Genomic DNA, 24,946 nt, shown 5'->3' on the forward strand with positions numbered 1-24,946 from the left:
TTCCAGAACGCTGGCAGGCAGGCATACATACCTTCCAGGCTTTGGCCTCAGAAAATAGAGAACTACCCGATATCCAAGAAAAACTCATGACACAAAAAAGATCAGAACAGAAAAAACAGAGGGGGGTATCAGTTTACTATTTTTGTGTAATCAACCACAATACTTACTAACTGAAAACAACAACTTATTATTTCTCACTACTTTTAGAATTTGTTGGGCAGTCCCTCTGGTTTTACCTAGGCTCACCTAGGCAGCTGCATGCAGATGGAGGACTGTCTGGATTGGAGGGTTCCATAGAGCTTGTTCACATTTGCACGTGGTACAGGATGCTAGCTGGGGTGCCTCTCATCGTCTACTAAGCTAGACAAGATTCCTTACTTGGCAGCTGCTGGGCAACATACCAAGAGAACACAGCAGCTCCAAAGCCTCATAAGGCCTAAGCTCCAGAACATACACAACATTACTTCTGCCACATTCTATTAGTCAGAGAAAGTCACCAGGCCAGCCATGAATCCAGAGGAAATAAGGTTCTACTTCTGGATGGGAAGAGAAGCAAAATCACATTGCAAGGGGGCATGGATACTGCAAAGGGAGGAATTTGTATCCATTAAATATTCTGCCACATGGAGAAATTAAGATCAAGAGATGAAAACTGCAACAACAAAATCCTAGTGCTATTATCGGCAAAGACATAACAAAAACTATTGCAGCCATGAGACAAGAACAGCCATGAGACAAGAACAAGACACTATGAAAAAGGAACAGAGAAAAAAATGAGCTCTTAGGGAGGGGGCACAGTCAAGATGGTGGAGTAGGAGGATGTGGAGTCTCCTCATAGGTATGACAGGTGAGTCACAGCAGTTCTTGTAGAGCACCTGCTGGACACTGGCAGAGGACCTCAGACACCTAGTGGGATAGCAGGGGGTCCTGGCCCAGCCAGGTGGGATGAGGGAAGGAAGGAGTGGGGGTGGAAGGGGTGGAGACAAGATGGTGCCGGAGCCCACAGTGGCGGAAAGAGGTTCCTGCACTCACGTGAGGCCACTCACAGTGGGGGGATCGGCAGGAAGGGGGGGCGGACTTTGGGGGACTGCCGCCCCGACAGAGCCTCCTCTGGCCATGTGGGCCACAGAGGGCCTGAATAGCACCCCTTCCCAAAGCCGCCCTTGGCCGCGTGGGTCCCAGTGGACACACCCATGGAAGCCTGCACCCCAGCTGGCCTACGCAGGCTCATGTATTCCAGGCCAGCTTCAGCAGCACCCACTGGTGAAAGGAACACATGCAGAGAGGGAGCTGACATAGTGAGTATAGAAACCTACCTAGAGGTGTTGGGGGCCCTCCTAGGAAGGTAAGGGGGTTGGATGTGGCTCATAGTGGGGGCAAGGACACTGAAAGCAGAGGCACCAGGGAGTTTTTGGTTTGTTTACATTTTTTGATTTATTTTTTTTTTTGCTGTTGTCCTTGTGCTTTGTTTTGTTGTTGTTTCACTTTTATTTTTGTTGTCTAATTTTTTTTTATTTTTCTAACTTTATACTTTGTATTGTTCTCCTTTTTGTTTGTTGTCTGTTTTTGTTTTCGTTTTTTTTTTCTTTTGTTTGTTTCTTTTTTGCCATGCTGCACAGCTTGTGAGGTCTTGGTTCCCAGGCCATGGGTCAGGCCTGAGCCCCTGTGGCAGGAGCACTGAGTCCAAGCTGCTGGACTAAGAGAAAACTTCAGGCCCGAGGGAATATTAATCAGTATCAGCTCTCCTGCAGAGGTCCCCATCTCAGCACCAAGACCTGGTTCCACCTAACTGCCTGCAAACTCCAAGTGCCAGATGCCTCAGGCCAAACAACCAGCAGGACAGGAACACAGCCCCACCCATCAACAAAAATGAAACAGCAGAGAAATATGTTACAGACAAAGGAGCAAGGTAAAAACCTATGAGACCAAATAAATGAAGAGGAAATAGGCAATCTATCTGAAAAAGAATTCCAAGTAATGATAGTAAAGGTGATCCAAAAACCCAGAAACAGAATGGAAACACAGACTGAGAAAATACAAGAAATGTTTAACAAGGACCTAGAAGAACTAAAGAACAAATAAACAGAGATGAACATTACAATAACTGAAATGAGAAATACACTAGAAGGAATCAATAGCAGAATAACTGAAGCAGAAGAATGGATAAGTGACCTGGAAGAAAGAATGGTGCAAATCACTGCTGTGAAACAGAATAAAGAAGAAAGAATGAAAAGAAATGAAGACAGCCTAAGAGACCTCTGGGACAACATTAAATGCACCAACACTTGCATTATAGGGGTCCCAGAAAGAAAAGAGAGAGAAAGGACCCGAGAAAATATCTGGAGAGATTATAGTCAAAAACTTCCCTAACATGGGAAAGGAAACAGCCACCCAAGTCCAGGAAGCACAGAGAGTCCCAGGCAGAATAAACCCAAGAAGAAACACACTGAGACACATAGTAACCAAATAGACAAAAATTAAACACAAAAAAAGTTACTGAAAGCAACAAGGGAAAAATGACAAATAACACACAAGGGAACTCCCATAAGGTTTTAACAACTGATTTCTCAGCAGAAACTCTGCAAACCAGAAGGGAGTGGCACAATATATTTAAAGTGATGAAAGGGAAGAACCTACAACCAAGAATACTCTACCCAGCGAGGATCTCATTCGGATTTGACAGAGAAATCAAAAGTTTTGAAAACAAGCAAAAGCTAAGAGAATTCAGCACCACCAAACCAGCTCTACAACAAATACTAAAGGAATCTCTCTAAGTGGGAAACACAAGAGAAGGACCTACAAAAACAAACCCAAAACAATTAAGAAAATGGTAATAGGAACATATATATCAATAATTACCTTGAATGTAAATGGATTAAATGCTCCAACCAAAAGACACAGACTGGCTGAATAGTTACAAAAACAAGATCTGTACACATGCAGTCTACAAGAGACCCACTTCAGGCTCAAGGACACATACAGACTGAAAGTGAGGGGATGGAAAAAGATACTCCATGCCAATGGAAATCACAAGAAAGCTAGAGTAGCAATACTCATATCAGATAAAACAGACTTTAAAGAATGTTTACAAGAGATAAGGAAGGACACTACATAATGATCAACGGATCAATCCAAGAAGATATAACAATTATGAATATATATGTACCCACACAGAAGCACCTCAACACATAAGGTAAATGCTAAAAGCTATAAAAGAGGAAATCGACAGTACCACAATAATAGTGCGGGACCTTAACACCTCACTTACACCAAGGCACACCCAGACATAAAATTAATAAGGAAACACAAGATTTAAATGATGCAATAGGCTAGATAGATTTAATTGATATTTATAGAACATTCCACCTGAAAACAGCAGATTACACTTTCTTCTCAAGTGCACATGGAACATTCTCCAGGAGAGATCACATCTTGGGTCACAAATCAGCCTCAGTAAATTTAAGAAAACTAAAATCATATAAAGCATCTTTTCCAACCACAACACTATGAGATTAGAAATAAACTACAGGGTAAAACACATAAAAAACACAAACAGATGCAGGCTAAACAATATGCTACTAAATAGCCAAGAGAACACTGAAGAAATCAAACTGGAAATCAAAAAACACCGAGAGACAAATAATAAACACACGATGATCCAAAACCTTTGGGATGCAGCGAAAGCAATTCTAAGAGTTAAGTTTATAGCAATATATCTTACCTCAAGAAACAAGGAAAATCTCAAATAAACAATCTAACCTTACACCTAAAGGAACTAGAGAAAGAAGAACAAACAAAACCCAAAGTTAGTAGAAGGGAAAAAATCACAAAGATCAGAGCAGAAATAAATGAAATAGAAACAAAGAAAACAATAGCAAAGATCAATAAAACTAAAAGCTGGTTCTTTCAGAAGATAAACAAAATTGATAAACCTTTAGCCAGACTCATCAAGAGGGAGAGGACTCACATCAATAAAATTAGAAATGAAAAAGAAGTTACAATGGACACCACAGAAATACAAAGGCTCATAAGAGGCTACAAGCAACTATATGCCAGTAAAATGGACAATGGAAGAAACGGACAAATTCTTAGAAAGGTATAACCTTCCAAGACTGAATCAGGAAGAAATTAGAAAATATGAACAGATGAATCACAAGTAATGAAACTGCAACTGTGATTTAAAATCTTCCAGCAAACAAAAGTCCAGGACCAGATGGCTTCACAAGTGAATTCTATCAAACATTTAGAGAAGAGCTAACACCCATCCTTCTCAAACTCTTCCAAAAAATTGCGGTGGAAAGAACACTCCCAAACTCATTCTATGAGTCCACCATCACCCTGATACCAAAACCAGACAAAGATACTACAAAAAAAGAAATTTACAGACCAACATCACTGATGAATAAAGATGCAAAAATCCTCAACAGAATACGAGCAAACAGAATCCAACAACACATTAAAAGGATCATATACCATGATCAAGTGGGATTTACCCCAGGGATGCAAGGATTCTTCAATGTACACAAATCAATCAATGTGACACACCATATCAACAAACTGAAGAATAAAAATCATATGATCATCAATAGATGCAGAGAAAGCTTTTGACAAAATTCAACACCCATTTAGGATAAAAACTCTCCAGAAAGGCAGAGAGGGAATCCACCTCAACATGATAAAGGCCATATATGACAAACCCACAGCAAACATCATTCTCAATGGTGAAAAGCCAAAAGCATTCCCTCTAAGATCAGGAACAAGACAAGGATGTCCACTCTTACAACTATTATTCAACATAGTTTTGGAAGTTCTAGCCACAGCAATCAGAGAAGAAAAAGAAATAAAAGGAATACAAACTGGAAAAGAAGTAGTAAAACTGTCACTGTTTGCAGATGACATGATACTATACACAGATAATCCCAAAAATGCCACCAGAAAACTACTCGAGCTAATCAATGAATTTGGTAAGGTTGCAGGATACAAAATTAATGCACAGAAATCTCTTGCTTTCCTATACACTAACAATGAAAGATCAGAAAGAGAAATTAAGGAAACAATCCCATTCACCATTGCAACAGAAACAATAAAATGCCTAGGAATAAACCTACCTAAGGAGGTAAAAGACCTGTACTCAGAAAACTATAAGACACTGATGAAAGAAATCAAAGATGACACAAACAGATGGAAAGATATACCATGTTCTTGGATTGGAAGAATCAATATTGTGAAAATGACTGTACTTACCCAAAGCAATCTACAGATTGAATGCAATCCCGATCAAATTACCAATGGCATTTTTTACAGAACTAAAACAAAAAAATCTTAAAATTTGTATGGAGATACAAAAGACCCTGAATAGCCAAAGCAATCTTGAGAGGGGAAAAAAAGGGAGCTGGAGGAGTCAGATTCCCTGACTTCAGACTATACTACAAAGTTACAAGCATGAAGACATTATGGTACTGGCACAAAAACAGACATACAGACCAATGGAACAGGGTAGAAAACCCAGAGATAAACCCATGCACCTATGGTCAACTAATCTATGACAAAGGAGGCAAGAATAAACAATGGAGAAAAGACAGTCTCTTCAATAAGAGGTGCTGGGAAAACAGGACAGCTACACTTAAAAGATTGAAATTAGAACACCACCTAACACCATACACAACAATGAGCTCAAAATGGATTAAAGACCTAAATGTAAGACCGGACACTATGAAACTCTTAGTGGAAAACATAGAACACTCTTTAACACAAATCACAGCAAGATCTTTTTTGACCCACCTCCTAGAGTAATGGAAATAAAAGCAAAAATAAACATATGGGACCTAATGAAACTTAAAAACTTTTGCGCAACAAAGGAAATTATAAACAAGAAGAAAAGACAACCCTCAGAATGGAGAAAATATTTGTAAACAAATCAATGGACAAAGGATTAATCTCCAAAATATATAAACAGCTCATGCAGCTCAATATCAAAAAAACAAACAACCCAATCAAAAAATGGGCAGAAGATATAGACATTTCTCCAAAGATGACATACAGATGGCCAACAGGCACATGAAAAGCTGCTCAACATCACTAACTATCAGAGAAATGCAGATTAAAACTACAATGAGGTATCACCTCACACAGGTAAAAATGGCCATCATCAAAAAATCTACAAACAATAAATGCTGGAGATGGTACAGAGAAAAGGGAACCCTCTTACACTGCTGGTGGGAATGTAAATTGATGCAGCCACTATGGAGAACAGTATGGATGTTCCTTAAAAAACTAAAAATAGAATTACTATATGACCTACCAATCCCACTACTGGGCATATATCCAGAGAAAACTGTAATTCAAAAAGAGACATGCACCCCAATGTTCACTGCAGCACTATTTACAATAGTCAGGTCATGGAAGCAACCTAAATATCCATCAACAGATGAATGGATAAAGACGAATATTACTCAGCCATAGAAAGGAATGAAACTGGCTCATTTGTAGAGATGTGGATGGACCTAGAGACTGTCATACAGAGTGAAGTAAGTCAGAAAGAGAAAAACAAATATTGTATATTAATGCATATATTTGGAATCTAGAAAAATGATACAGATGAACCAGTTTGAAAGGCAGAAATAGAGACACAGATGTAGAGAACAAATGTATGGACACCAAGGGGGTAAAGCAGGGTGGGGTGGGATGAATTGGAAGATTGGGGTTTACATATATACGGTAATATGTATAAAATAGGTAATTTTAAAAAAACCATTACAAAAAAAAAAGAACTAACATAGCGTTGTATGTCAGTTGAAAAGCAAAAAAAACAAAAAAATCTTATAGAAAAAGATCATTTTTGTAGCTACAAACAGAAACATAAAAATCAGAGAAAAAGAGGTCACATTTGTGGTTATCAGAGGTGGGGGAATTGGATGGAGGTAGTCAAAAGGTACAAACTTCCAGTTCTAAGACAAGTCCTGAGGAAGTAATGTACAACATAATAAATATAATTAACACTGCTGTATATTATATATGAAAGTCACCAAGGGAGTAAATCCTAAAAGTTCTCATAACAAAAAATTATTTTTTTTAATTTCTTTAATTTGGTATCTATATGAGATGATGGATGTTCACTAAACCTATGCAGTAATCATCTTGTGATGTATGTAAGTCAAATCATTAGGCTGTATATGTTATATGGTAATGTCTGTCAACTATATTTCAATAAAACTCAAAGAAAAAACTTTTTTAAATAACTCATTAAAACTTCTTTATACTGCTTACCTATTAAAATGATAAAATTTTGGATACCTGAGCCACATATAATATTAAAATTTATTTTATTTTTTTTTTGCTTTTTTTTAATGCAGCTACTAGAAAATTACATGTGGCTCACATCATATTTCAATTGGACAATGGGGTTCTAGAGAGCAGGAAGTTTTGGGGGCACTGGGAGAGGACTGCTACCTTTCATGACTACAATTCTTCGTTGGGAGACAATTCTCCATGTGTCCCTTGAATTTCTGCACATCTTGCAAGTAAGGCACTAACTGTCCTTTTGTTCTGGGCTATATTTTTAAGGCTATTTGTATAGCAAACAGCCTTGAAAGACATAGTGCTTTCCTTCCTAGTACAGGGCAAGTGTGCTTACTGTTGGAATAATAAAGATAATATCCCTGGGAACAAAGGGAAGGTATGCTCACTGCCCGCCATAAAAGATTCAGGTTCCCTAAGTTCAGAGTTCCTTTCCTATAATGCAACCCACTGCCTGTGCAGGTACCATCTGGCTCTGTTCATATTGCCCTGGGGGAACCAGGGCTCAGGAACCTACATGAAAAATGCCAATACTCTGCTCTGTTATTGCTATAGGTAGTAAACTGTCCTTTGTCTTTGGCCTAGAAGCCTTATGTCTTCTGCCAGCATCCATGAAAACTATGACAGACTTGTTAGCTTTCAAGTAGGGTAAAATCTAAGATCTTTGATAGTTCTAAGACCTTTGATAGTTCCACTCTTGTGGAAATATCTGCTTCTTCAAACAGTGTGCATTTATAACTTTGATTAAAATAAAGGCTACATTTTTCTAGTCTTAAAGGTAGTGATAAAATTAAGAGCTATAATGATAGTTAATCAGTTTTAGAACATAACTAGTATAAATCAATATTCTCAAGTCTCGGTAAGCAGAACAGTTATTAAAATTTCTTTTCTTCCATTTTTACCTTTTTTACATTTTCATTAACTGTTTAATCTCACATTAAAGCATACTTAATAATTATATAAAATTTAAAAATACATAGTAAATATGATGAATGAAGGTCTCAATGACCTGTCCCTAATTTTAAATTAGATGAAACTACATAAAACTAGGTTTCACCCATATGGTCACCTATGGAAGAAAAATAAATAAAAGGTTCTCCATGCCTGAACTGACATGAAAAGTTCTACAGAATTTTTTTTTCACTTACTCATTACACTACCACCGGAGGAAATATCATTTAAACAACTAACTCTTGCATTTCATTCATGACTGGAAACAGTACTCATTCAATTGCCATCATTTCCTCTCCTGAGGCACAGCCAGGGACATAGGCAACTGATATCCTGAAAGAGGAACTAAAACCTACCATTTCTGCGCACAGGCTTGGCAGGACCCATGAAATACACCGCAGTCTGCGCTATAGGGGGAAAGCTGTGAGTCCATCTAGAGGAAAAGAAAGGATCCAGGGAAGCTTCCTCAGCTACAACTGACCTGCATCTTAAAAAACGGGTAGGATTTAGATACTAGGAAATAGCAGAGAAAAGCATCATTACTTTCTATGCATGTTCACTGAGTGAAAGCCTGAAGCAAAGGAAGCCGGAAAGGAAGACCAGACGGTGATGTGTAACAGAAGCAGTTTTAAAGAGAAGAGGAAGGTAAGAGAGAACAGCTGTTCACCACTCATGTTCCATAACCCTAGAGACCTCCTTTCATATTCAATTATGACACAAGGTCTGTTTTCTCAGTTATAGTGAACCACAACTATTGAGCAGATTTTAAAGCACATCTGTGGAAGCTAAGGCAAGATTTCAATAAAGAAATCAGAAGAGTGATGATAAACAGGGGACACATACACACCCCCAAATGACTGAAACTCTCACTCGCAATAAAAAGGCCTTCTGAGATGAAGCCCAGAAGGCTGTAGGAAAGTCCTGCACAGAAGCAGCGGTGATGGTGGCCTGGCTCCAGGGCCAGCTCTGTCCTCCCCTGGGGTGGCTGGCTCTCATCTACCAAATGAGCGTTGCTCTGTAATAACGAGAATGCTCAAACTGTCCCCACAAAGGAAGGAAACTCGGGAAGAACCAAAACACTGTTTTGGATATTTCCTCTGTAAGGCAAACAAGTACACAGAGACCAGGGAGTAGACTTGTTTGTGCTCCAAATGCTTTCTTTTCCTTACCCATCCCTTACACACACACACACACACACACACACACACACACACACACTCTCTGAATGTCTGAGACTAAAGACCAATGCTCTTCATGTGGAGCTCTCTTTAAATACTCAATGACAGCTTGAAACGGTGAAAGAAGACTTAATAACTGGCCTAAGTCATTTTTCCAAAAACCTAGACATATACATTCATGGAGTCAAAAAAGAAAGGTGGGGAGGGGGATGACGGCACCAGCAGGACCAGACACAATGCACCAGAATGAACAAGCTGAGGGCCTCTCCTTACCACTCTGTTGAGCTGTCTGTATCCTTTGGCCACCACAGCGGGGCCCATGGCTGAAGAAGCAGCAGGGCTTGAAGACACTGACTCCAGTTCATGAGAAAATAAGTGCAGGGGGATATGGCTGGTCAATTCAAACAGGATTTACAATCATGTGTCCCTTAAGACTTACTATGTGTTTTTCATAGCAAGAAAAATTCCCATTAATCCCACTACAGTTAGTACCAGTGCTTTCTCAATATTCTTCACTCAACTACTCTTCAAATTTATAATTTAGGGACCTCCCTGGTGACGCAGTTAAGAATCCACCTGCCAATGCAGGGGACATGGGTTCGATCCCTGGTCCAGGAAGATCCCACATGCCACGGAGCAACTAAGCCCATGCACCACAACTACTGAGCCTGCTCTCTAGAGCCCGTGAGCCACAACTACTGAGCCCAAGTGCCACAACTACTGAAGCCCACGTGCCTAAAGCCCGTGCTCTGCAACAAGAGAAGCCACAACGAGAAGCCCGCACACCACAATGAAGAGTAGTCCCCGCTCACTATAACTAGAGAAAGCCCACACACAGCAACAAAGACCCAACACAGCCAATAAATAAATAAATTTATTTTTTTAATTTATAATTTAGTGCTAGAAATGTATATGGGTTTACTCATACAAGTTGCATCCATTCCCTTAAAAGCAAAAGAATGTCCATGATTGTACTAAAATATCAGAATTAATGCATTATATTAGTAATTAGGAAAAGCTAATGATAAAATGGGGTATGTGTGTGTGTATACACAATGGAATATTCTGCAGCCTTCAAAAGGAATGAAATTCTGACACATGCTATGTTCATCTACATCAAGTGAATAAGCCAAGCACAAAATCACAAATACTGTATGATTCCGTTTACAGGAAGTACCTGGAGTAATTAAATTCATAGAAAATAAAGGTTACCAGGAGCAGTGGGGGGGGGGGGGCGGGGAAGAAGTTATTGTTTAATGAGTACAGTTTCTGTTTGAGATGATGAAAATTTCTGGAAATGTACAGTGCAGATGGGTGCACAACATTGTAAATATACTCAATGCCACTGAATTTTCCCTGACTCCATTAGTGACACAGTTTTAAATGTTGAGGGTTTTTTTTTAAGCTCTTTGTTATGATTTTTAAAAAGATGCCACTGGCTTATACCTTGACACCTTTAGAGTAGGTGAGTACATTTAGGCAAAAATGTTACTTAGAAGAGGCTCTTTAAATTAAGAGAAATTTATTAGGCGTATAGGCAGGAGTGACCCCAGGTTGCTTGAACACACAAAGACAGACCTTTTCAAGTTTCATGCCATGAATATTTGGAGATAAAGAACAAAGATCATCTGTCTGGCTCCCTCTCAAAGACCAGTGTGTTTCTTGTTGCCTACATGGCTGTAGTGTTATCCCAATTTCCTTAAAGTATGAATAACGGCTAAATCAACTTTGAAATGGGGAAAACCTTTCCTCTAAGGCAGTAAGTTCATTTGCAGAGGCTGACCTTGACAGATTTGAACAGAAATACATCTATTTATGCGCGTGCGCACGCGCGCGCGCGCGCGCGCGCGCGCGCACACACACACACACACACACACACACAGAGTATGGTTTTTGAAGGAATCTTCAACCTCATTACCACTACACGCCAAAATAAGTATAAAAGATTTCATTGTTCACGTCAAAATTCCAGACTGAAGACTAATAAGTTTTTCCTTTCTTTCTTTTTTATTTTAAATTGAATACTAGGTAGTTTATAATACTGAATAGAGCACCATAGTTTTATGGAAACAAAATTTTAGATTTCAAGGGTACTTTAAATTTCATTTTGCTCACTCTTTTAATGTTAAGGATGAGAAAATTAGCAGAGTGTACAGGGTTGGCAAGGCCACCCAGCAAGCACAATTCTTAAGCAGAGACATCTTAACAGTGACCCTGGTTTCTGTCCCACCTGCCCATCATACAGCCCACAGGTCCCAACTTTTTGAACAATTCCAATTTTAAATACTCTAGGGTTTAAATGTTTCCTAGGTTCCAAAAATTCTAGCTCTAAAATACTACATTCCCTCTTGCTTTTAGAGGAATTCCCAAAATTCCAGGTCATACCACCCGTCTGGATTTTTGGCTTACTAAACTTAATTGTCAGAGCAAATACTCTCAATCCATACAGAAAAATATACAGCTAACTGTTAACAAGAATGGGAAGTGCTCTCTTTGCCCCGTTTCCTCAACATGTTAAAACTCACTCCACCTCTTGCACATGGTCCCTTTTCTGAACCACAATGCTTGCCCCCTTATCTGAAACCCAACATCACTCACTACTGGAGGCCACAGAGCAAAACAGCTGTGTGAAGTCAGACACAAGCAAGTATAAATCCTAACTATGCCACACCCTCATGAGTGGCTTCAGCAAGCCACCTAACCTCTCTAAGCCTTCGTTTCTTCATCTGAAAAATGAAGCTCATAATATCCTTCTTATCTGGTTGGTGGTGACTTAAAAGAAACTTATACAGCAACTATTAGTGATTAGTATGTATCAGTTCCTCAATAAACAAGGGTTATCACCATCACCGCTCACTTAATTCCACATAACCCCATCTCTGAACGGATCCAAGCACATGCTTGGTCAGTTCCTAGCAACCAGGGTCCAGCCTCTTTCCTACCCTCTCTACTCACACTGCTCCCTTGCATAGGCTTCTTCAACCTAAGAACTCAAAGAATGAAAAACACAAGTCTAAATATTGCAAAATCCACCCCCTTCCACCCAAAAAAGGTCGGGTGGTATCCTGGATGCTTTTTTGTTAAATGTGCCCTCTAACTCAGTCTTCTACAGATAACAAAACTAAAGTACAGCACTTAAATGCTCCAAATCACAGTCTGCCAGTGAGTGTAACATGAATTCAAAGCACTCTGTGTTGGGTCTTACAAAATGAATATCTATAAAGAAACCCCAAACCACTGGCCCATGCTAGGTGGCTCTCATCCTGTCTTCGGGATTGACCTATCTTTCTTAACCTTTCTGCACTTCAGTCTCATCACCTGTGCAAAAAAGCAGATGAGTTCGGTTAGGGGACCCCTACTCCTGAGTGATAAAGCACTTTGCTGTTCCTCAGCAGATGGATGATGGACAGGGACCAGGGATGGGAAGGCTGAGCACTGACTGAGCTGAGGGTCAAGAGAGCAGAGGATAACAGGGAAGTCCCACTGCAAGACAAAATCTTAATCAGACTGTATTTCCACAAGACTGAGAACTTATTTTTTCTCACAATGATAGTTCTGAAATTGATAGGCACTTGATGCACTTATACACTATGTATTCACTACTATGGTGGTTTCTTTTTTTTATCATTTCCTTAAAAAGTGATATTAAATTGATGGTGCTCTTACAATTAAAGTTACTGCAGAATTAAGGAAATTTTTAATGTTAAGAGTTAGCAGATTGGGACTGCCATATATATACATTACTAATAAGAAAAAAAATCAAATTGTACACTTTAAATATATGCAGTTTATTGTATGTCAATTGTATCCCAATAATAGTTCTTAAAAAAAAAAAAGAATTAGCAAGTTCTTTTTACATACATTTTCTCTTTAACAGTGAAGGAAACTGAGGCTATGGATGCTCTGATGACCATCTGCTGCTCACCTGCTCCAGCTGAGGAGCAGGAAAGAGGTGAGGTGGGGCTCAACCCACAGCTGACTCTGGGGACAAAGAGGGAGCAGAACAGTCTCACTTTCTAGCCAAGAACAACACTGGATCCGGTTATTAACAGCTTCAAATTATACCTCACCCAACCTCCAAACCTTACAAAGAGCCCCAGAACCTTCCAATTCTTCCCTCGGGTGTAACTATGACAAACCCTCCTCCTGAAAGCTGCAGAACAACCTCTTTAACCCTCAGATACCCATTTGTAAGCGGAGCTCTGAATGTGCCCTTCAAGAAGTTTCATAAACTTGAGCGGCAACCTTTATCTAAATTATATTTAGGAACAGTTGTTGAATTTGAAATTATTGCCAAAGTCAAGAATGAAGGAATTCTCTAGGTAATAACAGAGAAAACGGTTTTTGAGATGAACTGACATTCAGAGATGAGTTGCACTTTAGTTTGTACAGAATAAACTGATTAAAAAAACAAGCCTCCAAACAGATCCTAAATGTGCACTGCAAAAATTTGAGAAGCACACACCCAAAACTATTCAGTGAGCATCTTTTCATTTGGGGAGGTGGGTATTTATTCATTTATTTATTTGTAATTCATTCCTTTATTTGTAATGTCTGAATTTTTAATTTTCACTTCAGGAATGCTTTTTAATTGCAAATACACATAAAATGGCACCAATGCTCCAACACAAGCTCCGGTTAAATATTGCTACATTTGCAAAGCATGATAGTAACGATAATTGCCAAACAAACAAAAAGCTGTTTACAGTCTCGGTCCAGCTACACATCATTTACATGTTCCCTTCTGGTGCCTGTCCAGAGGGCACCACCGTTTTACATTTGTGCTCAGACGTGATAGCAGCCAGGTATTTGGCTTTCTATTCTGCTTTTTTCATTTAATGGATATCAAAATGTCTTCACTGTTTTTGCCACAATTATCGTGCCCTGTGGTTGGATACTAAAGGGTATTTCCAAATTACACTGATATAAACATGAGCTATGGACATGTTTGAATATACTTGTACCTTTGTTTTCTCTTAGCTTTTCCTTGGAATTCCCAGAGGACTCTTGGATCAAAATTTATAAATTTCTATGGCTCTTGATTGCCTTTCAAATGGACTATAGTATCTACTTATACTGAGTAAATATCTGAGTATCCTAATATCTGAGTATCATTTTCTCTAAATTTACTCTATAATTATCTTAATTATGTACTACATATTCATATATGGTACAATTATCTTTGACTGATTGCAACTGTAAAATGATACATCAGAGAGGTTTCATTTTGTATTTCTTTGACTACCAGTGGCTCAATATTTTCTCCTGAGTATGCTTACATGTGAGAGGAAGGAGAGTCTGGTAGCAATGATCTCAACTCTAGAGCCAGACCACCCAGTTCAAAAACTGCACACCATCATCCACCAACTCAGACTTTCGTAAGCCCTTAACCCCTCCAAGTCTCAGCTTCTTCGCTGGTTAAAATAACAATAATTTTAAACAATTTAATTGGGCTAAGGATCATACATACATTAGTTTTTATTGAGAATAAGTGAGCCAACCTATAATGTGCTTACACAATACCTGATATATAATGAGCCTTCACTGAACGCTAGCAACTTACTCATTATTATTGTTTCTATTTCCTCATCTGGACATCGTTCAAATCTTTAATTCATATCAAAAGGTAACTTTTTTCAGGCCCCCAACTAAGAAACCGTACTTTAAGTTTATTAACAAATACCTGAATACACTTAATTAAATTCCACATGAGCAGCTATTATACAAAACACTGTATTATACAAAAACCTACTATACCAAAGCTATTATATAGGTTCTGGGGAAAACTAAAATCACAAATAATGCATCTCCCTGATCTCAAAGAATTCCCACAAATGTTATTTGCTGAGCCTTCTGGGGGAAATTACAGGCTTGGTCAATATAGTAAAAAACTATTTTGGAAACAATGCAACCATTGTAGAGCTGAAAGAAACTTGAGAATTCATCTAGTCCTGCTAGAAACACCAGCTCTGGGGGGCAGTTACTAGGTTGTAGGGGTGGGTGGATTTCATGGTCCAATAAATTAAGAGAATTGCAGTCAGAAACAAAGTTAGACAAGATGCTGTACTCCTGGGCTTCTTCCTTCTGACAGCTCTTAAGATGGTAATGCTCACCGTGAATGTTTAAAGACAGGTACAAGGGACATGGTGTTCAGCACTTCTCAAACTTATTTGAGAGGAGCTGATTACAACCATAAGGAAAAAATCTGGCTAGTCCCAAGTCCCACTCTCCTCTTTAACTCACAAAGAAGCTGGGGCACAGGGGGACAAGTGGCTTTTCTAAGGGTCAACGAGTGGAAGGCTGACAGTTCACCCTGAACTTCACCCTGTCAGACTATGCTTTTTCACACTCTACTGCTTTGCCTCAACTCAATTTTGGTGGGGGAGGGAAGTGGGGGGTAGATAGGAAGGAGCCACAGAAGCCCAGAGAGGAAATCTGATTTCTATGTGATCAATGGCCAGCAAATATCACTTCTCTTTTTTTCCATCCCCTTTCAATATGGGTAAATTTCATAACCAAAAAAAAGAAAGAAAAAAAGAAATCTCTGTATGAGTCAAACAAGAAATCTAGTTTATTTTTTTCTTACATTTACACTTTATTTTTAACCTCCCCACCCCATCCCCCCACCCCCCAAAAATGGTATTACTGAGCATGGTCGATCTACCTTGTAAGGCTGACTTTTACCATGTTCCAAAACCACATCTACCATCAAACCCTGGTCCCTTTCCTAATGGGTCCAATTTAGCACAGAGGACAATCCTCAAAATAACCAGAAACATCTAAGGATGTTATAGAACCAAACTTGGATCCACACATCTGTGCAGAGAAAAGCCAATCTACTGACACTGGGTTATGGTGAAGGAAAATGCACCCTTTATTGAAAGGCGCCAGACAAGGAGTCCAGGGCCGCCAAAGCTCAAAACACCCTGAACTCCTCGGTGGTTTGGGGGGAACAGTTTTCACAGGCAAAATTTGGGGGAAGGTCTGCAGAGTGTGTGACCTTCCTCTGATTGATCGGTGGTGAAGGCAACAGGGTGGTGTTCCAACCATCTCAAACATCAGCTTTCTGGTTCCAACCAGACTGGGGCCCACGCGCTTGTGCTCAGCCTGAAGTTACCTCCCTCCCCCCGGGTGGGGGGGCCTTAGTTCCCATAGAAGAGCTCAGAAAACCTTTCAGGAGGAACCAGGGCCCTGCCCGATGTTGTTTCTTGACTGCCTTTCCTTCGTTTCCACATTGTCTCACTCTAATTAGAAACTATTTGCATCTGCCCTTTGGAACTGAAGGAAGGTCTAGAAGGCTACAATCTTTTTCCTACAAGCAAGAAGTAGGGGGCATGGAAAGGCTTTGTACGTGGGAGGGCCCCACAGGATCCTGCTTGGTTTCATGGATACCAAACAAGGCATTTAAAGGCACTCATTTTGATTTGTGCATGTATTTTTTTCTTGTATTTTTTTCTTCTTTGGGCCAGGCTGTGAGGCATGAATTAACATCGTGGGGATCTCAGTTCCCCAACCAGGGATCGAACCTGTGCCCCCTGTATTGGGAGTGTGGAGTCTTAATCACTGGACAGCCAGGTAAGTTCTAAAAACCTTGTATTTTTATAGTCATGCCTATTTTCAGGGAACTCACAAGTTCTCTGATATAAGGCAATCAACGCAACATTGTTAGGTTGACTATAATGTGCTTTTTTTTTTTTGGCACACGGGCTTAGTTGCTCCGTGGCATGTGGGATCTTCCTGGAGCTGGGATCGAACCCGTGACCTCTGCATTGGCAGGCGGATTCTTAACCACTGCGCCACCTAGGAAGCCCCTATAATGTGCTTTTAAAATACTTCAGCAGAGCCAGTAAGATGTATGTGCTGGTTTTCATCTATACCTGGGAGCTGGAGAGGTCAAGGGCCCTAAACAGGAACACATTCCTGGGACAGCCATACTCTAGTTGCAACTATGACAAATGCTTCAGGTATTGTCATTGCAAACCAGAGCTTCTGTTAATTAGCAGAAGTGTTCCTGCACGAAGTTAATGACTTTGATTAACACGGCATGTGAGAGGAGAGTGGGCAAACATGAGATCAGGTTGCTCTGTCTTATGTGGATGGATTAGGGGTATTCTAGAGGCACGTCCTGAGCTTACATCAAAAGGACACAGAAGCCTGGAAAGTCGAATAACCTGGGATGGTGCCCTGGGCGCCTTCCTGGGTCCAGCTGCTGATTCCAGAAAACTCATGATTACTTGATTCCAACACGATGGTCAGCTGAATCCTGCTGGAATGTTTGACCTGTGCCACAAGTCAGTCAGAGCCCTAAGAAAGGACACAGCTGAACTGAGACCAGCTATTTAACCTTCACCTGCCCAGAGAACTGCAGCCTTCCACCAATCTCTGCTTTCCAAAATTACCCCAACTGGTTCATATGGATGGGTTCACGGACAACAGCACCAGCGTGACCAGTGAATGAAAAACTCCGGGAAGCCACATGACGTAAAGCGTTTACCTGCCCCAGAGCAAAGGACTGACGCTAAGATTTCTGGAAGTTCCGTGGCTTTTTGTGTTTGTTTTTTAAAATGTTCAAAGTGGCTTGTTTAAAGGAAGTTTACTGTACACATTTCAAGACACACAAGACACAGTATTCAATACTTTCCAGAGTTTGAGCACTTACTGTAATAGCAATTTTATTTTCCACTGAGTGAAATACAGGAGCATACCATGCAGAAGAGGCAGTTTTAGATTAACGTTTACAAGCAAAGCAAGTTTTCAGACTGTAGTGTGTGTGTGCACGCGCGCGCACGCGCGAAGAGACAGCAGTTTGACTCAACGTTTTTAATGATAAACTTGCAAAATTTTTACTACGAACACTAAGTAAAAGCTTTAAGTACCTTCAATATACGTATATTTCTTTAAAAATTACATGTACTACTGTACATATGTATCCTTAAATGATGTGCATTACAAAACAAAAAGATGGGGCAAAGAGGAAATGAAACCTATCAGCTTAATCACTTAGGGCACAAAACGTCTTGCTCACTACACATTTGTTATTAATATCTGTAATGAAAGCAATATATTAAATATGCTTCATTATTTTTGAAAACCCCAGTTAATTATTTTGAAATCGAGCGATTGAATGACTGCTTCCAAGCTCGGTGTACTGTAACATTTTGCTTTAGTGGCTGTCTGGGGTGACAGGGATACACTGGAAAAACAGCACAATACTCTTAGCTCTACTTCCTAAATCTTGGTACTCTTCTGTCTATCCACCAATTATACAAAGTTCCTTGGTGAGATTCAACTGGTAAGTTTCAATCAATTGTTCTTGTAAATTAGTCAGGTGTCATGTTTCTATAAATTCAACATATAGGTTCAAAACACTGGTATTCTTCACCTAAAACATTTTATCAGGTAGACAATTCTGTTTCCAAGTTTTTAAAAGTTTTTTCTTTGGGGAGGGGGAGAGTTTTGATAACTCACAAATCTCCCATATTTCTTGGCAACATATTCATATTCTAATGCAAACATTTCCAAATGTTTATTTCCAAATGCTTCCACAGCATAAATTTCTTTTGAAAAGCACTCTCCCTCTCCTTGTGAGAACTTCACACGTATCTTGGATTGTTCCTGCTCTCCAAAGTAGATGCAGCTACTGATAGGCACAGCAAAACTAGGAAAGAGCAGCAAAGCTTGTCTTTTGTTAAAGAAAGATGCAGACACCTATAAACTCAACCATCTTAGGTATGTGCCAGCAAGAGGAGTAGGGAAGCTGAGTGGTGCAAAGATGGTCACGCTCCCTCCCAGAGCATTACAAAGTATGGTAAAGCATCTACCACCTGGAGCTGGGACCCTTTCTCATGCCCTGACACACATCCAAAAAGGCGACTGCTCAACTTCAGCTCCCATGGCTAAAGGGAGATGGCTGAGAGAGAATCCAGTCTCAGGACACCTGTAACCCACTCACAACCAAGGCTCAGTTCTCTGTTGGAGAGATGCCATGATTTAAAGCCTTTGTGGGTATAAAACTACATAATTCAATGATACCCTGTCACTGGCAAATTGCAACACTTCACAATATGCTTAAGTGCCAGGTGAGGAGGGCCCCACCTTGGCGGGGAATCCCAGCCTCCTCCTCCTCCTCAGGAAATCACACTCCCCGACGTCCCGGAGAGCAGATCCAGAACGTACCAGTGGCAACACAGACTTTAAATAATTATACAGCTTGATTTCCTTCTTAAATGTGTACAAACGGGCTGCCGTGATGCCGCAGTGGTTAAGAATCCACCTGCCAATGCAGGGTTCGATCCCTGGGCCAGGAAGATCCCACATATTGCGGAGCAACTAAGCCCATGCACCACAACTACTGAGCCTGTGCCCTAGAGCCCATGAATCATGACTAATGAACCCACATGCTGCAACTACTGGAGCCCACACGCCTAGAGCCCATGCTCCACAACGAGAAGCCACCACAATAAGCCCACACACCACAACGAAGAGTAGCCCCCACTCGCCACAGCTAGAGAAAACCCGCGTGTAGCAATGAAGACCCAACATAGCCAAAATAAATAAAAATAAAATTTTAAAAAATCTTAAATGTGTACAAAATTATAAATAGAAGGTCTTATACTCTCCTTCAACACCCCCATAGACTTGTCATTCATTTCCTGCTTTGGATGCCAAGCTATTTCATTCATAATGGTCTCAACCTAATTGTTCATACACAATAGGCAAATACAGTAAATTCCAGGTAAGGGGCTGGAGCTCACTGGGGCAGAATGGCTTTAACTGATCTGTTAGCCAAGTGAGTGGCTCTCAACCTTGGCTGTACACATATTGCAACTACCGGGGAGCCTTCAAGGAATACCAATCCTCTCACCTGAGATTCAGTGGAATTGGTTGGGAGTTTGACCTGAGTGGCAGGAATTTTAAAAGCTCCCAGGTGCTCCTAATGTACAGTCAACATTGAAAACCTGGACATGTACCTGCACACTGAGGAGGGAGCTTGGGAAAAAGCCCTTCCCCTCCAGAAGCCTCCCCCCACCTTGATGTCCATTAAAGTAAGCTCTCAGGCGAGCATGACCGCCTTTAGTCACCAAGTAGAAGGTCAAAGGTGGGAAATGAAGAGAAGATGTGAGAGGCTATTTCAGGTATGTGGAGCTGAGCTGTTCTTACAAAACTTCTGACACCAAACGGGGCGGGGGGGGGGCACCATATATGCCAACAGGGCCTCCCCCTCCAAACACAGCAGTGAGGATATTCTTAAAACCCAAATCTAATCACCTCATCTCCCATGTAAAAGCTTTCAGCGAGCTCCCCCTACCTTTTCATTAAAGTCTAAAGTTCAAAAAATGACCCAAGAGGCCTCATCCCAAGCCACAGTCCTCCCTTGGTCTCAACCATCACCTTAAAAAAACTGAAAGACATCGAGCATACCAAAAAGAGGAAAACGAAAACTGATACATAAATCCTTTTTAGCTTCCACATTTTAAACTTTAGAAATTTAACAGCCACAAACACTCAAAATTTCTTTGGAGATCAAATCTGGCAGGATGCGCGTGGCCATTCACGAAGAACACTGCTTTAGCCATCTTCATCATAAAAATATTTTAAACATCAGATGTTTAAAGTTTACCAACAGCTTCTCTAGTCATTAGAAGTTTAAAGTTAATTGTGTTTCATATACAGTTCAATTAACAAATATCTAGAGCATTTTAAATACTGGCTCATTTTTTTTTCTCAACTGGGTGACTCTGTCCCCCAGGGGACATGTGGCAACGTCTGGAGACATTTTTGACAGAGGGGACTGGTGGCAGCCAGTGGGTTGAGCCAGGGACACTGCTTCACATCTTACAATGCATAAGACAATCCCAACAGGAAATTACCTGGCCAAAAATGTCAAAAGTGCTGAAGCTGAGAAACTCTGGTCTGAGCATACATATATTTGCCACAGACAGGCAGCAAAGACATATGACAACCCTAAGCCATGCCTCCTGTGGCAAAGCCACTGTGGTTAAAAATACAGACAGGCCCCAGGAGAAACACCAGATTTATAACAATAGTCATCTGGGAACTCCCTTTTTAAGGCAGGGAATAAGGCATCTGACATCCTGAGCTAGAACCATGAATAAACAGTAACACAGTTCCTTGGTTAGCCCATAAAAGACTACTTTCCTCAATGCAGCTGAACTAATGTACATTTCATAGAAAACAGAAATTGAGATTCAGAAGAGATCATTTTCAATAGTATTAATTTGTTTCCTACCACTTCATTTCATGGAAAAAATGTACATCATAAGTCAGAATTGTTCATTCACTTGAGAATGGATCACCAGGTATAGCAGTTTCTAAGAGATTTGAAAACAGATGATGCGTGAACCAAATTTGATTTGATTTATTCTGTTTTAAAAAAGAAAAAAAAAAGAGCCAATATTTAAAATCACTTTTTACATTTTTTTTTAATAAAGATTTTTCAGTTATTGAGTGGGGGAGCTCTGGTCACATTGGGCCAGAATTCCTGCACAGTTACAGGGAGGAAATGGCCAATACCCACCCAGGTGTTGGCATGTCCTCTGCAGGTCATCTGGGACCAATCAAGGTCCATTTTGCTCTCCCCACACATTACTTGTTCAGTTCCTCTAGATCTGTAGATTTCATTTTGTAGCTAGTTGATAGTTCTCAAGAAAAACATTTTTCTTAATGTTAAGCAACTAAATTACAAATGGAAAAGAAGTAACTAGTGACTGGAAGCCGTCCTACAATTAATCAAGGATGAACTATAATTAATGAAGGATGGAATCCAGTACACATTTAGGGTCAAGGCTGAGAAGGTTCTTTCCAAGGTCAGGCTAAAGGAAAGGCAGTGAAGCTGACAGGAACCTTTAAACCCTCACCTTGGTGGGGGTGGGGACACCAACTTCTTTCATCTACCAATAAAACTTTGTAAAAGTAAATTCACCGTATGTTACATTGTTTTTAAACATAGAGGAGTTAGTCATTTATGAGAACTTGGAAATGTCCAAGAACTACCATCTTGAAGGCCGGCAAAAAATCCTTTAAGCAACAGCATATAGCCACAGAGCTCGCATTCTCCTTGCCATAACTAAAATCTGTTACCAAATCCTCTGACAGGGGGGCTTGTTTGGAACTGCCTGGGCTCCTAGCAGGTAATTTACACCGATCTTTAAAAACCATTCCGCCCTCCTCCTCCCCTCTATAAAACAAACCTGCCTTTCAGAACAGCTCTAAAAGGGGGGCAGAATGCCAACAGCGGCACACAAGTCCCTGACAGGATGCCTCACCTAACCCTCACCAAATGCAGACCACAAAAAGCTGTGGCCTTGTTCTCATCTCAAGGTGCCATGGCTTCTCTGAACACTATCTTACCAACGTGCCTCTTGTCCTACTATTTGTAAAATGAATACTCTCTTCTTTCTAGAAAGAAATTACATAGCCAAGGGTGTGCAGGATGCCAGGTGACTACAAGACTCACCTCCAACAGGGCCGCCCATAAGGCCCAGCCTGGATCTACAGGCGACCTCATCCACCGGGAAAGATGAGAAGTGTGTAGCAGGCAGAGGTGCCTGTGTTTTGCTCAGCTTCCAGAGAAAGGGCTGCAAGAGGAAAAACAGCTGTGAGCGAGAGCTCCTTCCACCTTAAAGAGCTAATAAACAAAAATTGGAAACATTTAAATCAGAAACTGGGTGCTAACAACACAAAACCTAGGAAGGGAGTAGAATGCGTTTAAGAAGAATCACCTGTTTCATTACTAACCCAGCAGCGCGCGTTTCCTAGACTTGGCGGCGTTAAAGACAGAAGGAACAGTTAGAAGAGGAGATGCGTTAGTGCTTCGGAGCCCCATGATTAGCATCTCTTTCTCAGTGGTATGCCCCAGGGTGAGTCATTTACCATCCCGGAGTAGGCTTCTTTATCAGTGGAATGAAGGTAATAAATGTCTCTCCGCAGAGCTACGGTTTACGGTTAGTATTAAACGAAGTTAAAGCCTCTGGCTCTCAACGGACAACACTGATTAACCGTTCGCTCCCTGCCTAACCACGCCTGCAGCCGCCAACTCCGATTCTTAAACTCCTACTCGCTACGTGGACCAGGGAAAAAGGCCAGAAAAAGTGGCTTCCAGGTGACGCTGGGCACTACAGTCCTAGCCCCAGGCTCCCCTGACCGGACGGAAGAGCAGGGTCGAAGCCGAGCGCCCTGCACCATCCCCGGTCCCGGGCGCACAAACTCGAAGCGGATTCCCACCGCGCGTCCTCTTTCTCTTGCAGCGGCTCCGCTTCCGCTTCCCCCGCGGAGCTTACCCGGCTCCGGGCAGCTGGTCCCTGGCTAAGAGCCGGCTGCCTCCCTCCTGCCCATCCTTCCCACTTCCTCCCCTGCATCCAGGCAGCCAAGCAGGGGACGTGGTGGGGAGCCGGTTACCTGCAGCGAGCGGCTGGACCCGAGGACGCTGGAGGGTGCTGGGCCACGCGAGGACGCTCCTCGCCTAGCCCTGCTTTGCGCGCGTGGCGCTGGAGGACCTAGCGGCGGGGCCTCGGGCAGCCCACCAGCGCGCCCGTGTGCCACGCCCCTCGGCCCGCCCCTCTAGGCCCCGCCCAGCGCATCCCCGCCTCGCCCACCTCTGTCCGTGCGGGAGGCCACGAGGCTTGGGGCTGAGGTCAGCACGCCCTGTGGGCGTTTCCGTGGTCTCGGCGGAGGGCTGGACGCTGCGTACTTCCTCAGGTTGGCCCGGGCTCTTACTTGAGAGAAGCGCGTAAGGAGTGGGCACGAGAGTGGGGTCCTCAAATTTTTATACCCTCTTCCTTGAGGGCAGGAAACGCGGGAAGTGCTTTTTTAATTTTAAAAATAAAAATAGATTTGTAACGAAAAAGAATTAATGCCAAGGGTCTTTATATCATGTTAAAGTTTAGAGGTGACGATGTAGTGTTTTTTTTACCCCCCCCCCCCAGGAGCCCTGCTTACTAAATTTAGTATTTTAAAAAACTAACATTCGTGTGTATTTTTACATAAAAACTAAAATTAAGTTGTGGAACAATCCCCAGTGCTATGAGTAGAAAACACCTCTCTGCTGCCCTTGAGGTAGGTTAATAACAAAACAGGGAAGGACAAAGCAAAAATTAAGAAAATGCAAGCCCCAGGGAATAAATAACTTATGGCCTCTTTCACAGGACCCTGCCAGGGGCAGCACAAACATCTGTGTCAACGAGTGTGTGCACTCTGGCTTCTGTACATTGCTTCTGTACAGATAAACATAGCTATAGGCTCCCAAAAGCGTGGGAACTGGTCTATAAAAGGAGAATCTCTCCTTTAGTTCGGGGCTCAGTCTTTGGATGTGAATCCACTGGGCCTGTACTGGTACAATAAACATTGCTTCCTGCATTGCAAGCCTGGGTGTCCTGCCTACCTCTACCGATTCCTCCAACACCCTCAACTGCAAGTAGCATAAAAGTCGGCACAATCTCCTTTGTAGCAAGAGGAATACTGTGTATGTGTTTTCCTGTGTTGGTGCTGTGACTTTGCTGAAG

The 24,946-nt window shown here is 41.4% G+C and overlaps 1 protein-coding gene across 2 annotated transcripts in view; it reads right to left on the minus strand.

Annotated features, from left to right (window-relative positions):
* Nucleotides 1–23,918, minus strand: part of GCNT1 (glucosaminyl (N-acetyl) transferase 1) — a 40,638-nt gene extending 16,720 nt beyond the window's left edge. Inside the window, exons 1-2 of one of the 2 annotated variants that reach the window (XM_057722659.1) lie at nucleotides 23,844–23,918; nucleotides 22,903–23,023 (exon numbers count right to left, since the gene is read on the minus strand). Coding sequence is in view for 1 of the 2 variants with exons in the window: in XM_057722658.1 (XP_057578641.1) it covers nucleotides 22,903–22,921 (19 nt within the window). In the remaining variant the exon portion in view is untranslated. The remainder of the gene's footprint in view (nucleotides 1–22,902; nucleotides 23,024–23,843) is intronic. The other variant, XM_057722658.1, reaches the window with a different exon arrangement.
* Between the last annotated feature and the right edge of the window lie 1,028 nt (nucleotides 23,919–24,946).

Source organism: Hippopotamus amphibius, chromosome 2, assembly GCF_030028045.1.
Source record: "Hippopotamus amphibius kiboko isolate mHipAmp2 chromosome 2, mHipAmp2.hap2, whole genome shotgun sequence".
Classification (NCBI taxonomy): domain Eukaryota; kingdom Metazoa; phylum Chordata; class Mammalia; order Artiodactyla; family Hippopotamidae; genus Hippopotamus; species Hippopotamus amphibius.